This window comes from Dermacentor variabilis, chromosome 2 (genome assembly GCF_050947875.1).
Source record: "Dermacentor variabilis isolate Ectoservices chromosome 2, ASM5094787v1, whole genome shotgun sequence".
Taxonomy (NCBI): Eukaryota; Metazoa; Arthropoda; class Arachnida; order Ixodida; family Ixodidae; genus Dermacentor; species Dermacentor variabilis.
The window spans coordinates 199,495,516-199,510,168 of NC_134569.1; the positions used below are offsets into that span (position 1 = coordinate 199,495,516).

Here is a 14,653-nt window from a genome sequence, read left to right on the forward strand (position 1 = left end):
AAGAAGGTCTGAAGTGCAAAGCACGAAGATCAGACAAATCCATGTAACTAGCCACCATTCCCATGGTGGCTGAATGATCGCAGTGCCCAAGTTTCTTCTAGTAACTGTAAGAAACTATGCTGTGCCCCACACGTTGGTCAGCAATGGCAGAACTGCCACGGAGTACTATTCTTGACTGATCACTTTCAGTGATACAATCAATTTCAGAGACAATCATTTTTTGACATTTCATTTAACTCAGAACCAGATGTGGTGAAACAGCATTTCTCCAGTGCATGCTGTCGCCCATAACGCCGACACATTCGGTGCAGATCACGAAAGTGATCGTACCCCTGAAAGTGATCAACCAAAATACAGCCTCTTTCTCAAAGATAACCAAAGACTCTTAAAGGGCCCCTAAACCACCTCCGATAGTTTCTTAAACATTTCAACTAAACAGGCGCATCGAGTTCAGAATGTCATCACGATCACTGATGCCAAATGCGGTGGTGCTACACACCGCGGGCATGCCACAAAATCAAAAAACAATCCCATGTTTCTCTCCAGGCCTTTCCGCTATCTCCAGCGCTTGTCGTGATGTTACCAGGGTGCGTCTGGTGATGTCACCAAGAGCAGATGCTGTCGATTGGTCGAACAAGAACATGTGACTTCCAGTTAGTCTGATAGCAGGTGCGTGCACTCCCTGCTCTTCCTCTTTGTGTTGCTCATCTGTGCACACTTGCAAATTGGTTACTACGGCCTGCAACGCAAGTGCAAAATCGCTCGTGTTACAACATAGTTGTGCTTAGTGGTCTGATTAGCTGCTCCAACAGGGTCCAACAGTGTTTTGTGATGGCTAGAAGGCATTCATGCATGGTGCTTGGCTGCAAAAGCCCCGAATGGAAAAACGAAACGACGCGACACTGACTGCCTCATGACGATGCCCTTAGCAATGCCTGGCACGCAAAACACATGCACGCAATACAGGGTCTATAGAGGCACGTTTCGCAGGAGCACGAGCCAGCATAGGAGCAACAGCGAGTAGCCAAGAAGCACGGAGTCACTGTAACGTATGTCACAAGACATTTGGAGGAGCCCTTGGCAAGAAGGAGAGACCAGCCGCTGAACAGAGTGTAGCAAAGGAAAGAGCGAAACAAGTGAAAGCCGCGTTTCTATCGTCAAACCCATGTAACTCCGCTATTGTGGCATCGTTTCGAAAAATTATCGCGGCTACATGTTCGTTGCAGACTCGTGCACAACTGCAACACACACAACTAAATTTTGACTTCTGGCTGGTTTAGGGGCCCTTTATAAACACTGCTTATAAGTTGCGTATGTGAAAGCATTAACGTTCATTTGAACATAGCTGAGCAGTCCCGAGTTTTGTGTTGCGAGTAATGTACCACAGCAGTATGTGCTGCCCGAGCCAGCAAGCAGCAGCTGCATGCAGTGCCAACGTTGCATGCCACTGACATTCCTGGGAGATGAGAGACTGAAAGCAGCAGCAGCAGCCATGAAGGCCAGCAGGTGATAGTGCCTGAGGCAGCAAGCAGCAGCAGCCTGCGGTGCTGGCTCAGGCACCGCATGTCGGCTTCAGAGAGCGAGAGTGAAGGTGACGTGGCATGGCAGCAATGCCCTCTTCCTTCATACAACACCTAGTGCGCTGCCATGGGCCCAGCAGGGGTCTCCATTCGCTCGCTCTGCTCTGTCGAAGCGTGCTCATGACGTGACGTCGCAGACAATGGGACTTTAGGTGCCGTTTTGCTGCTGCAGACTGCAGACACTGGCTTTTTTACTCAATGGGCCATTTGACGCCGTCACGTCAATACACATTTGGTGAAACCAAATCCGTATACAATGCATACTCTCGAACAATCACTCAATCGCGGCTGGAGGCATGGCAGTCCATGCTGCAATTACTATCTCAAGCACCATAAAGGCCACGTCGGTGGGATGCGAGTTCTTTTTTTTTTGCTTCACTTTTCTAACCAAACAGCAGATTTTGCACTGCACAAGATGACGGCCATGATGTATATCTGGTGCACATGAACGCTTCTGGAGCTTTGTTGTATTAAAAAAATTAAGTAGAACCTCCCAGAATGGGAAATGTTTAAGATATGCGTAGCATTAGATACTGGTTGGCATGGTGCAATATGCGTTATGCAGGGTAATGATGTGTGTGGGACTTGTGCTGATCTATCATGCATTATATAGTATATGCGTGAGGAGTACAAGCAGAGAGATGCATTTGTTTACATTGCCGAGCATATACTTCTGCAGCATGCTGACCACCATATAACGCTACACATATCTTTGACAGTTACTGTTCAGGGAGGTTCCGCTTAATTTGTTTACATGGTGCCCGGCACGACATAACCAACGCGTTAATGTCATTATAGGCAGCGGAGGAAAGATGGCTGTGCGTGCGTAATCAATGCACGAGTGGCACATCCTATCTTTTCGGGCCCCCTTTAGTCCCATTCCATCTTCACTGGTTGGGTGTTTAGGAGGGCATCCCATGCTGCTTGCCCTGAGGCATTTCTGGCCTAGGTTGAAGACCTCCTTGCTACGTAAGGTGTATGGGGAACGGCAAAAGCAGACAGGCTCGCAGAATGTTTTGTGCCGGGACGCCTATTGTTATCGTGGACACTGGGTCGTTTGTCACAGTATTCCAGATGGCAGCTATCAACCACGCACACAAGGGATTATATCGCACATTCTTGCCCTGTATTGTGAAAGGGGTTGTTTTCTGGCCTCACATGGAATTTTTGAAACGGCTATCCGTATAATACTGAGCATTAAACAAAAAATGACAGGGGCCTCACAAGTGCACTGTTGCAGCATATTATGCAATTTAAGCGGAAAGGAAATGATTTCAGCCCTTTTCGTGCTCTGCTAGCATCACATGAGTAGATAATGTCGGGTCTAATGTTCCAGATGATTTTGTTTTCTAGAGACACCAAATGCATTAAATCTTATGAGTGTTCGTCAGGGATACGAAAATGTTTTGTTGCAGCGAGAATTTAGTTGTCTTGAGCTTTCATTATCATGGGGTTAGACACTAATATTGTATTTACTCAAATCTAAGCCAACAGTAAAAAAACATATATAATGTACAAAAGTAGGCGGTTGGCTTTGAATCGAGGATGCAGTTTGGCTGCAACCACCAGAAACTTAATGCCACCTTGTGGTCACAAGCTTGCAGTGGTCAAATTGGCGACTGGCATGTGCCATTTAATTTTTCATTTTCTCAAACGGTGCCATTCTGAACACTGAAGCTTGCAAGCGCTGCATTGCGACCTTGCTTTTGTGAAAAGCGCGCAAGCGAGGCACAATGGTGCCTACCAAAAGATGCCACTACACTGCATCCTTCCAGCAAAAGGTCGTTTTGCGTGCAGAGAAAATGCCGAACCTTCAAGCCCAGCATGAGTTTGGCATAGACGAAAAGAATGTGCACTGATAGTGGAAATGTATTGAGCTACTCAACTGTGCTGCAACACGGATAGCATTCACCGGAACAGAGAAAAGCTGACACCGTGAAGTAGAAAAAGACATCATAGACTTCATCAGCACACAGAGAGAATAAGCATGCATTCCAGTAATGACAGAGATACAGTTGAAACCACTTATAATGATTCTGGTTATAACAATATATCGGTTATAACCAGAAACTGCTGCACCGTAAGCTATTGTGTTTTCCAGTGAAATAACCCGCTTACTATGATGCCCCGATGTCGCATTATTGGTTGTAACGATGAAGTCTGGGTACTCGGTGCCCATGCCCAAAAGGTAGTGAAATGCGACATTCTTGAAAATAAAAATAGAAAATGAGAAATTCCAGCCACTGAACGATGGCCTGCTGCCCCAATAGCGGCCGTGCGCTCATTTTGCAGCCTTCTCTGCACACCTCTCTCTCATCGCCCTTCCACCCCTCCGAACACGAATGGGCTGCACCCGTAGCTCTACACCGCATCACCTTCTGAAACACGAATGGACCATGCCAACTGCGCTGCTCTCAGGTTGCTCGCTGGCTCCTCATGCAGTGCAGTTCTGCAAGCAGCTTAATCGCTCGCGTTCAGTCTTTGTTGGCTGTGTCCAAATCGTTCCTGGCCACATGATTTCTCAGCATCGTTTGACTCTTCACCTAAATGGAAGATGGCTGATGCGCCCCCTGATCATCAACGATGCACGACGTTGCCGGAGAAAAGAAAGCGCACAGCTATAGATTGGAAACTAAGTGCTTCTAACTGATGAGGCGATCGTCGCAAACATGCTTGCAAAGGATAGTGACGGCGACGACGGCAGCGATGACGCCATATGCAGGGTTCGTACAGGCTTTGCAGGCACAAATTCAAGGGTTTTTAAGGACTTTCAAGGCCCCTAAAAGTATTTTTCAAGGACTCATTTCAATACTCAATTTAGTACCCTTATAGTAAAACAACTTTTTTAAAACACGCTGCAACGCAACAAATTTATTGAACACTAAGAAGAAGACGCACTTACAGACTAGACTAGTTTAATACTAAACTAAGACAGGTCGTAACAAGCGTTCATGAAAGCTCCTGAAGCTTTGTGATTATTTCTTGCTTGATGTTTAGAAGTTCTTCAGTCTTGCTTTTTGCCGTTTTCCTAAGGCAATTTCACTTCACAATGTGCACGACGTCGCCTGTCTCTTCTGCTTTCTCAGCCAAGTTGTCTGCTGAAGCTGTCAGATCAGCAACGGTTGCTTGAAGTCTTGCTTTCTTTCGCTTCAAGGTATCAATTTCTTCCTCAACAAGGCGCCTCTTTGACTCCTTTGCTTCTTCAAGTTGCTCCTTTTTCTGCGTCTCCAGATATGCATGATAACGATGCCTTGCAGCTGAAACGGAGGTCCTCAACTCCTTTGTTATAGTAATGTTAAGGATGCCACCTGCCTTATCAACGGCATCATATATAATGTGTTGTGAGACATACGACAGACTTTTCAGGTTTTCCACACAGACCTGCCGATTGACACTAAATCCTCTTTCCACAGTTGCCTGGTCATGGCTGAGCACAAGCAAAAGCTGGACTACTCTCCAGAGCTCAGCGTAGGATGAATTGAAGTTTAGGAATTCTAAGAAAAAAATGTCTAGCCTGTCAGAGCTCTTTATAAACAATCACAGCTTGCGCTTCTCCATCTGCAGCATTTCAGCGTATTCAGAGAGGACAGAGTCCTGTTGGTGATTGCTCAACCTTTTTGCAGCGATGAGGGTATTCAAAACATTTTTGAGTCCTGCTAGGCACTGGTCTGGCTTGGTGCACATTTGACAGGGATCCAGTGAGGAAAGGCCTCTAAGCAAAGGGAATCTTAAAGGACTCTTCTGAAGAACCTTTTTACACACACCAACAAGGAACTGCTTGCATTCCATTTTAAATGCAAACGCATCTTTTGCACTGACCTTGGAATTCTTCAAAATTTGTTCAGCTGCGTAACCAATGTCCACTTTCTCAAGTGCTATGTGATTGTTGACGTCTTCAATGTTGATTTTCAACAGGCCTGTAGTCCCAACTGATGCAGAGAGAACTGAACACTTCACAAACTTTGTGAGAAGCTTCCTTACAATTGTTTCGAGGTCCCTTGCCAGAAAAAACACAAGTGGTTGGTCTGCCTGATAGTCCGTCAGGAAAGGTTTCAGAATTAGTGCAATCCCAAGGGCAATGTTAAGTTTTGCTGGAACTAGTGGGTCACTGGAGAAACTGGGCAAGTTTCGAAAGGAGGCACATTTCGGCTGGTTCACTTCTTTCTTTCTTGCAGGCTCAATGTAAATTCTCACACCAGGCCACAGTGAAAGGGCTCGTTCAATTACTGGAACGTTTTCAACCCAGCGATGGGTGACGTACTTAAGGGGAAATGTAGCCTGACCAGTCACCGCTACGAAGTCTTCTCGCCTCACTAGGGAATTTTAAAACAGTGCACTTAGACTAGACAACAGAATGTCCACTCCCCACTTGCTGGCAGTTACACCCGCCCTGTAGGCATTGTGCACAACGTGCAGACCGCAAGTGTCTAAATCTAGGCATTATACTTGATAGTTTTTTTGCAGGCGCTTCTGAAAACTTCTGAAAAATTTCAAGTTGACATTCGGTCCATCCATGGACACTTGTAGGATCTTAACAAGTGGTAATGGCTCCAGTGCCTTCAACAATTTATCCTCGATGTCATCTGCCCTCGCGTGGCCCATAAAAACGGATGTGAAGTACCTTGTTATTTTTTGAGATGCATCCCAGTACCTGACGTGTATATCCATCTGCTTCCTATGGAGGTAATCATTTGTGGATTCATCAAACAGAACGACATAATAGTTGCACTTGTCTGTCGCCCGATGAATGGATGATAGAAAGAATGGTCCAAGACCATGACACGCCAGGTACGCACACTTTTTCTCTCCACATGTGAAGACCTTCGCCACTTCGCTATTGGGAAACATTCTCTTGGACAGATCTCTTGTGTGGGCAGATGAGCTGTATGAGTAATGACACGTGACAACTTTCAAAGCCCACAACATTTCCGCTTCTGTCACTAAATCGTGAGCCTTGCTTGCGACATTCAAATTTTAGGATTACATTTCGACCACATGAACGGATGCGCCACACTCACGCGGTGTCATGTAGTTCAACATGGAGCTACCTGCTATGTTCTTCATGCTCGTGCTGTGTTTAGAACTTCTCTTGTGGCTCTTGAGCGCAGACTCTCCCATCGACGAGATGTCAAACACTTTTCCGCACGGTCTGCATCTAGCACGATGCGAACTCGTGGTGTCCGGCACAATCCAGTCTTTGTACTCGTCATGGCTAAGCCACGATCATTGGAAATTGCACTTCCCGGGCATTGCGCGCACACGCAATTACGTCCACGTCTAGCGCGTGCCGCAATACACATGCTCTGAATAAGCCAACGGGAGGCGATTAACAAGTGGTATGAGGATGACAACTATAAAAAGTGGGCGACCGCAGCGAACAAAAAAACACAACCCGACAATATGACAACATGGAGGATGAACGCCCGAACCGGAATGAATTTTCTTGGCTTGGATCAGGAGGCAACCCTCGCTTTCAATGTGGCCAGTTGTCCAATGGGCAATCGCTGAATGGCACCAATGACTATCATCACGAAATTCAAGGGTTTTTCAGGCACCACTAAATATTTCAAGGTTTTCAAGGCCTTGAAAATCACATTTTCAAATTCAAGGGTTTTCAAGGACCCGTGCGAACCCTCATACGGCAGGCTGCCTCAACGCTGTCCTCACAGAAGGCCCAGCAGACGATTCAGTCCCTCCGGTGCTTTATTTTTGTGAGGAACCTTGCGTGGAGCACCTGGATGCCTTGGAGAAGGATGTCGGCAAGCTTCACATAAAGCATGCAAGGCTTATGGACATAGGGTTTTCTCATGCCAACCAGTGAAAAGTACATGGCAAAATGCTGGTGGCAATCTCGCCTCAGCGTTTCTTCTGGATTTCTCAAGCTGACAGGCTGCCCAGCAATCTTCTCGCATATCTTAAAAGGCCCCTTTTGGGGCCACTAAAGCATTGCCTCGGTGGATCTTGCATATTGCTTGCCATCCGTGACACCTCTTTGCAATTGTTATAGCAGTGGCATTCTTCAACGCCCACAGCTGTGGCTTGTTACACACGATCAGAGTGCCCAGGAAGCAGTTAAACTAGTGAACAGAATCAGTAGCCAGATGGAGGAATGTGGTAGGGAGGGGCACTGGCCTCCCCGCCATTATAGCGTTCTCACAACACTCTGTAATCCCCCTACTTTGATGTTTTTTCATGCAACCCAGTTATAACAACTAGCGGTTATAACAATAGAATTTTCGTGGTACTTGAATATTGTTATGAGTGGGCTCCACTGCAATACAGGCGAAGGCGAGGGAATTTGTGAATGTTTCAGGTGTCGCATGAACCCAGTTCAAGGGCAGCAGGGGCTGGGTCATGTGATTTATGAAGTGGCTGAAATTCAGCCTTCAAACATGAATTTCAGTATGCCAAAATCTTCCCAGCGACTGAGGGGAAGCACATCTCACTCCAGCACTATGCAATCAAGAAAGAGCTGGAGAAGGGCTACCAAGTGAGTTGAATTGGAAATGCTGTTTAGATACCAGCGTTTCGCCAGTGTTAGAACGCTACGAAAAGCAACGAAGGATGGTAATCATATGTTGCACTGCCAACATGTGGAAGCTGCCACCACAATGTTTTAAGCACAAAACTCTTCCAGCTGGAGAAATGTTCCCAAAGAATGTTGTCGTGAGCATTCAGAACGAGCGAATGAGTAGCACAATGATATAGACTGGGTCGAGACTGTTTGGCAATGGTAGGCAGGGGCCCTGTTGTGTAAGGAGTCGCCCCTGGTTATCTACTCCTACTGCAGTCACCTCACTGATCTCGCGAAGACTGTGCTTTAGCAAGGGGGTACAGGCGTTGCGATTATAACCGGAGGCATGATGAGCCAACTGCAATCGCTGAACGTCGCTAGCAACAAGCCATTCAAGGATAGGCTTTGTAGACATTACACCGATTGGCTGACATTGCAAGACCATCAACTCACTCCTACAGGATTAATCAAGCGTGTTTCACACAGACAGCTGGTGAACTGGCAGCATGGCGGTGGCATGGGACGAAATTCTGGCTGAAACGACTGTGCAAGCGTTCTGAAAATGCAGTATTTTTAACGCGCTGGACGGAAGTGAGGATGATTCACTGTGAGAAGAACCAAGCGGCAAAGAGGACAGTAACATCACGGAGGAAGATTAGTAAACATCTAATGTGCCTATGACGAGTGCGCTTGCTTAAGAATGCATACCCTTTTCTCAATTATTTTTTTCATACAGCTTACACCTGAGGAAAGCTTTTTCTACTACTTTTATTTTCTGGCCTTGCAGATGTGGGTTTCGTATACACAAGTAATTTTTTTCTTAAATATTTAGGAGCCAATTTAGGGGCTTGGCTCTTATACAAGAATATGCAGTAGTGGGCAGAGAAGAGCTTGTTAACTGACCACAGTTTTGGTTTATTGCTAGCAGACTTACTGTGCTCATTTAGCATCACCATCACATCTGTTCCACTCTGCACCCACTCCACAGTCCAATCAGATCTATTATTGCACGACCAGATGCTTCCAAATTGAAAAATGTTTGACACTAGACAATAACATACATTTCATTGGATCAGAAGAGAAGTCTTAATTACTTTATTTAGCAACGGTTAGGTTAACAAGCTTTTATTGCGATTTCAAATCAGATTGGCGGCACTTAATGCACTAGCCAGGTTCGTTCCAGGCCAATAATGGCTCAAAAAGGGCCAATGTAGCTGAACCCCATTTACAACTGAAAAGTAGCAGTCCTGAAAGTATTTTCACATGCAGGAATAAAGATATATACAGTGAAACCTCGTTAAACCGTAGTTGGCCGGAGCTCAGAAAAAGTACGTACTAAACGGTTGTACTGTTTAACCGAATTAGCAAGAGATCGCCCACTTACTTGTCAAACAGGGAACTCAGAAAGAGTGCGATGAAAGGGGAAAAAACATGCAGTATTTATTCACTTCGCGCGACAAGTGTTATTTTCGTTTGATGCCGCGGTGGCCTAGCACGACGACAGTGGCCTCAAACTTACTGAAGCTGCATGCCAGCTTTTCAGCCAGCCCCCTCTTCTCGGCAAACACTCGCAGGCAGATTCCTCGTTGGCATTACGTATTCTCCGTGCAAGCACGCAGTAGTGCTGCAGAAGTCCCGGGGTGCCTTTTTCATTTCCGGGTGCCAGAGTTCGGAATACTTTTAGTTTGGAATAGTTACATTATCACGCCCTCTTGTCGTCGCGATGATTGCATTCATGAGGCTGACGTAATGAGCAGCTTCTGCCACTGTTGGGGCTGCTTTGCCCGTGCTGTCGCTTTCTGTGTCGTCCTCATCCCTGTCGCTAGTCGACATTTCGGCAACAACAGAGGCAACGATGGCGAAAAGTCGAACATCGTAGTCGACATCTCTTCGCTGTCGCAGCAGCACTGCCGAGCAACTCCTTCGCATTCCAAATGCCAGACACCGTAGTCAAAAGCAGATCCCTGTCGCGTGCCAGCGCTGACTTCATCGTGTCACATTCGATAGCACAGACAATGTCTAATTTTTCTTTTACGCTGAGCACCTGGCGTCCTTTTTTTATCCGAGCTTCGGCATGATGCGAATCCTTGCTTGCACGACGCCGCAACGCTCTCTGGCACGGCGTCGAAATGAAGTTGATGATGTGGCTTCACGTGCAAACGCACAGGGCGCTTGGAGGCCGTTGTTCTGATCTCTGAGGCTTGTTGTTCTGCCGGGCCGCCCGATGGAGACTACGCACCGCCGTGTTTGCACGATGAAAAGTGGGAACGCTATGTTTTAACCTAGGCGTATGCAATAAGCCGGTACGGTTCATGCGGATACAAAACACATAATGTTCAATGGCCGCTGAGTCAGGGATTTGACTTTACTACTTTTATAATGAAACTGCTGTTTAAGCGGGCACGGTTTAACGAGGTTCTACTGTAGACAAATTGTCCTTGGATTGCATTGGTTCTTATTGCTTTGTTGTGTGCCACATTGAGCACACTTTTGCATGTACACTGAAACCAAAACTAGTGGATGTTGATACCTCTAACTTCGATAAGTAGAAGTTGAATTCAGGAACTGAACGACTCAAAGCAACGCAAAAAATTTTCTGCATTTGAGTGACTGCACACCCCCTTGTAAACAGCACGCAATTATGATGCTTCATAAAGAGTTTGAGAAAATTCTGTAGGTAAACACCAGTAAAGGTACGCTGCGATTTCCAGAAATGAAAAAAATAAACATGCTTGTCTACCAGCACGCAACTTCCCAGGCAAGTAAGATAACACTCACCGTTATCGACATACTTGATTGATGACTCGTTGCTAGAGATCGTCTCAAAGTTGGCCATGAGAGGTGCAATGAACTGCGTTGCAGCCAGCCACACGTGCAGCATGTAGCCTGTGAACAGGAAACCTGGAGAGGAAAGGAGAAAATCTTGAAGGGGCACGGCAACACTTTTCTTTAACATTGTAGACAAACTTGCATGGTTGCGAGGCAAAACTGCCATGAATATCCAAGCCTAGCATTTTCCAAGCAAATGCAGGTGGGAGCCCCTAATCACTCTCGAAAGATTGCACAACCTTTCCTGTAACTTTGTAAAAGTACTGCCACACTTATCTCCATCCTAAACATGAGAGTAAACACGATGTCTACAAAGCAGATTTCTTTAATATTGTAATAACTAGCGACTCTGGCAATATCTGACAGACTGGAGAACTGGTGGTGGAGAACAATACCGGTACACAGATAGCATGGCTTTTGAGATGGGTGACAAAGGGTTGTGCCTTACGCTCTTGAGGTCATGGCAATATAAAAGCTTGTTGCAATGATGGGTGTAGCACGGCTGCTGTCATTCCTTTGGGAGCAGTGGCACAGCCTCAAGAACTGTTTACACAACACAATGATAGAAGGAGAAACCTGCAAGGACTTGGCAGCACCAGCATTTCGTTTCCAATTAGTAGACAGAGTTATACATTTATTACGATAGAAAAACTGAACTAGATATGTCAAAATGAAACTGAAACTGCATTTATGGTGTTGGCAACAGCCTATGGTCAGAGCAAGCAACATTGGCATTGTCCTCAAAAGACAGCGACAGAACAAGTTCCTGTGTAGGTTGGCAACTATAACAGGGCAATGATGACATGTCACCTTTATTACAAAAATTAATTCCATGAGGAAGGTAGCATATTTTACTTGCTAAGCTAAAATCAAGAGATCTGCATCCCATAATTATGGCATTCTGGAGACTTTCGCGCGCCACAGCACCAACTAGCAAGTTGTTAGCCAAGGCATGAGCCACCATCCTGTTGGCGATCGTTGTGGAGTCATTGTGAAATGTGAAATAATGTAACGAACTGCATGGAGGATGTGTGCTCCGTAGACAGCAATAAAGAGCTGTCTGACAGTGCCAACAGACAAAGCATGAATAAATTGTGTGAATGTAAATTACGCATGTTTCTTCATTTTTTCGGAGGCATGCAACTTTTTCTTGTTATGAAATCGGGTGCATGTTTGAATTCGGTGCCCATTGAGCCATAAAAAAGTGGACGCACATTTGGACCAGGCAAATATGTACTCATTTTGCATCTTCCTACCGCATTTACTTGAATACAGGTCGACCTTATTTCTTGAACATGTTACCCAAAATGAGTTATCGACCTGCATTCGTTACCAAAGCTGGCAAAAGTGCCAAGCTAGCATAGTTCCTCCATCACATCTGTTCTACAGAGTCTGGAGATCATCCCAACTGGCTTTGAGAAATGCTGCATATGGAACACACGGATGGCTTGGAGAACGGAATCGTTTAGGATTCGGAGGATGCCTGCAAAGCATCCGACCAGGATGCAGCTTGTGGAATTGACCAACAAAATTTAGTAGCCAAGATTATGGTAAACAAAGATTTGTTATGTTTAACGTTTCTTGTTTTTCTAAGAATACATGGGTCGACCTGTATTGAAATTAAACCGTTTTATTTCTCGGCGAGTTCGATATACAGTAGAATCTTGGTGATATGATCACGCCTGTTACGAATTTCAAGATTACACAAATTTTTCAAGTCCTAAAGTTCTAAATCTCGAATGCTGTGAACTGCTTTTTCGGCACGGCAGATGATACGAACAACTGAGCTGCTTCATGATCCCTGGCGGAGTTGGCGAGACACCGGCACAGTGGTAGAGGTGGCAACGCCGTGCACTGGCTGCTATCAGGCCAGCAAAGAGGCCTCGCCAATGTGCAGGTTGCATTCCTATTGCCAGGGCGGGCTATGCCACTCCACCTATTTCTATGCAATCCTTGGCTTTCTTTAGCAGTAACACAAAGCTTCTCGGCTGTTTCAAATGCCTTGAAACATTATCGTGAGCCAGCAACCTCATGCAACCAGTATTGCAGTGTCAGCAAGATTGGCACCATTCGCTTCCATCCATCACGCAGAATACCCCACGCCTTCCATTGTCTTGGGCGCCCACAGACAACTGAAAACTTTTGTACCTTTGCACCCATCAGTATGCATGATACGAAGTTGCTTCACTGCAGCAAAGAAAAGTAAGTAGATAGCCTTATTTTACTCAAATCATGTCCTTATCACCATCAGGCAACGGCAGCTAGGTCGCAGCAACGAAAGAAACTCATGATAACCGGGCAGATATTGAAATGTCAACGTTAGAACACATGATGTGTGCAGCCTGCTGCTGCCAAAAGTGTGCGAAACACGCACACCAATTATTGAAGTCCGTGTCAGCCAATAGGAGCACTCCCTGCACTCTACACGACTACAGCAACGAATCGCTATGCTGGTTTCCCCTTTTAGCGCTCATTCTTTTTTTCCTTTCATTTATATTATTATTTCTGCATGCAGAAATAAGGCACAGCGGCTATCTGAAGCTCTAATCTCTATTGTTTATGTCGATACCAAGATGGAAGCACTGTGTCAACGGAAGGCCATGCCATAAACAGTGCGATAGCACCTCCCAAAGCCCATTTTAATGCGATTAGCATTCTTTGCATACTTCATGTGTTTTGAGCCTATCTATCTAGCCTCTCACGCCAACACAGTGGCAAGTTGTCTACCAGCTTAGACTGCCAAGTACCGTATTTACTACAATCTAGACCAGCCCAGATTCTAAACCGACGCCCAAAAGTCTGAAGCAAAAATAGAAAGAAAGAAAGAAAGAAAGGAAGAAAAAAAAACGTATTTATTCAAAACTAAGTTGATATTTCTCTCCAAATAATCATATGCTAAAATCTAGGGTCGGCTTAGATTCGAGGATTTTTAAAAACACACCAGTCTTTCATTGAAATTGATAAATATGGTGCATAGCTAGCACCATCTAGAAAAGTCAGTATTACTGCTGCTACTAGCAACGCCAGTAGCCAACTGAAGTACCCAAGCGACGTCGCTATGGTGGCTAGATGGCATTATTGTAATGGCACCAAACGGGCGACGTTACTTTAGTGCCTCTTTCAAACGAAATGGGTGCTAGCCGCGGGGGCATTGTCAAACATTCAAGCCAGGTAGGACTTGGGCATTGATGAGAAAAACGTCCGACGTTGGAGGGGGCAACGGCAGATGTTTTGTGTGTGTGCTGCAACGAGGAATTTGATGGCTAGCAGCGATGATGACGTAGAATGAACGTGGCACGTTCATCATCATCATCAGCCTATTTTATGTCCACTGCATAACAAAGGCCTCTTCCTGCATCTCCAATTACCCCTCTCCTGCGCCAACCGATTCCAACTAGCGCCTGCGAGTTTCCTAATTTCAGTGCCCCACCTAGTCTTCTGCTGTCCTCGACTGTGCTTCCCTTCTCTTGGTATGCACTCGGCAACCCTAATGGTCCAACGGTTATATAACCTGTGCATTACATGTTCTGCACACACAAAGAAAAAGCCAGAAAAGAAACAAACAAAATAAAAAAACCTCACCATGATGCAGTGATGCCACAATCATCACTGCATCGTCCTCAGACAGTCGCTATCATGCATCTGTTGTCATACCGTCCTCATCTTGCCATCGAGTCGTGTCACTGCCGTCATTCAACTCGTTATGCCGTCATCATCCCGTCATCATTGT

At 45.7% G+C, this 14,653-nt stretch overlaps 1 protein-coding gene and 1 pseudogene across 1 annotated transcript in view; both read right to left on the minus strand.

Annotated features, from left to right (window-relative positions):
• l(1)G0289 (plexin domain containing lethal (1) G0289) overlaps positions 1 to 14,653 on the minus strand; it is a 97,839-nt gene that overhangs the window by 46,021 nt on the left and 37,165 nt on the right. The window contains exon 5 of the mRNA XM_075682536.1: positions 10,873 to 10,995. Within this exon, the coding sequence (XP_075538651.1) occupies positions 10,873 to 10,995 (123 nt within the window). The remainder of the gene's footprint in view (positions 1 to 10,872; positions 10,996 to 14,653) is intronic.
• Positions 4,522 to 6,248, minus strand: LOC142571142 (uncharacterized; annotated as a pseudogene).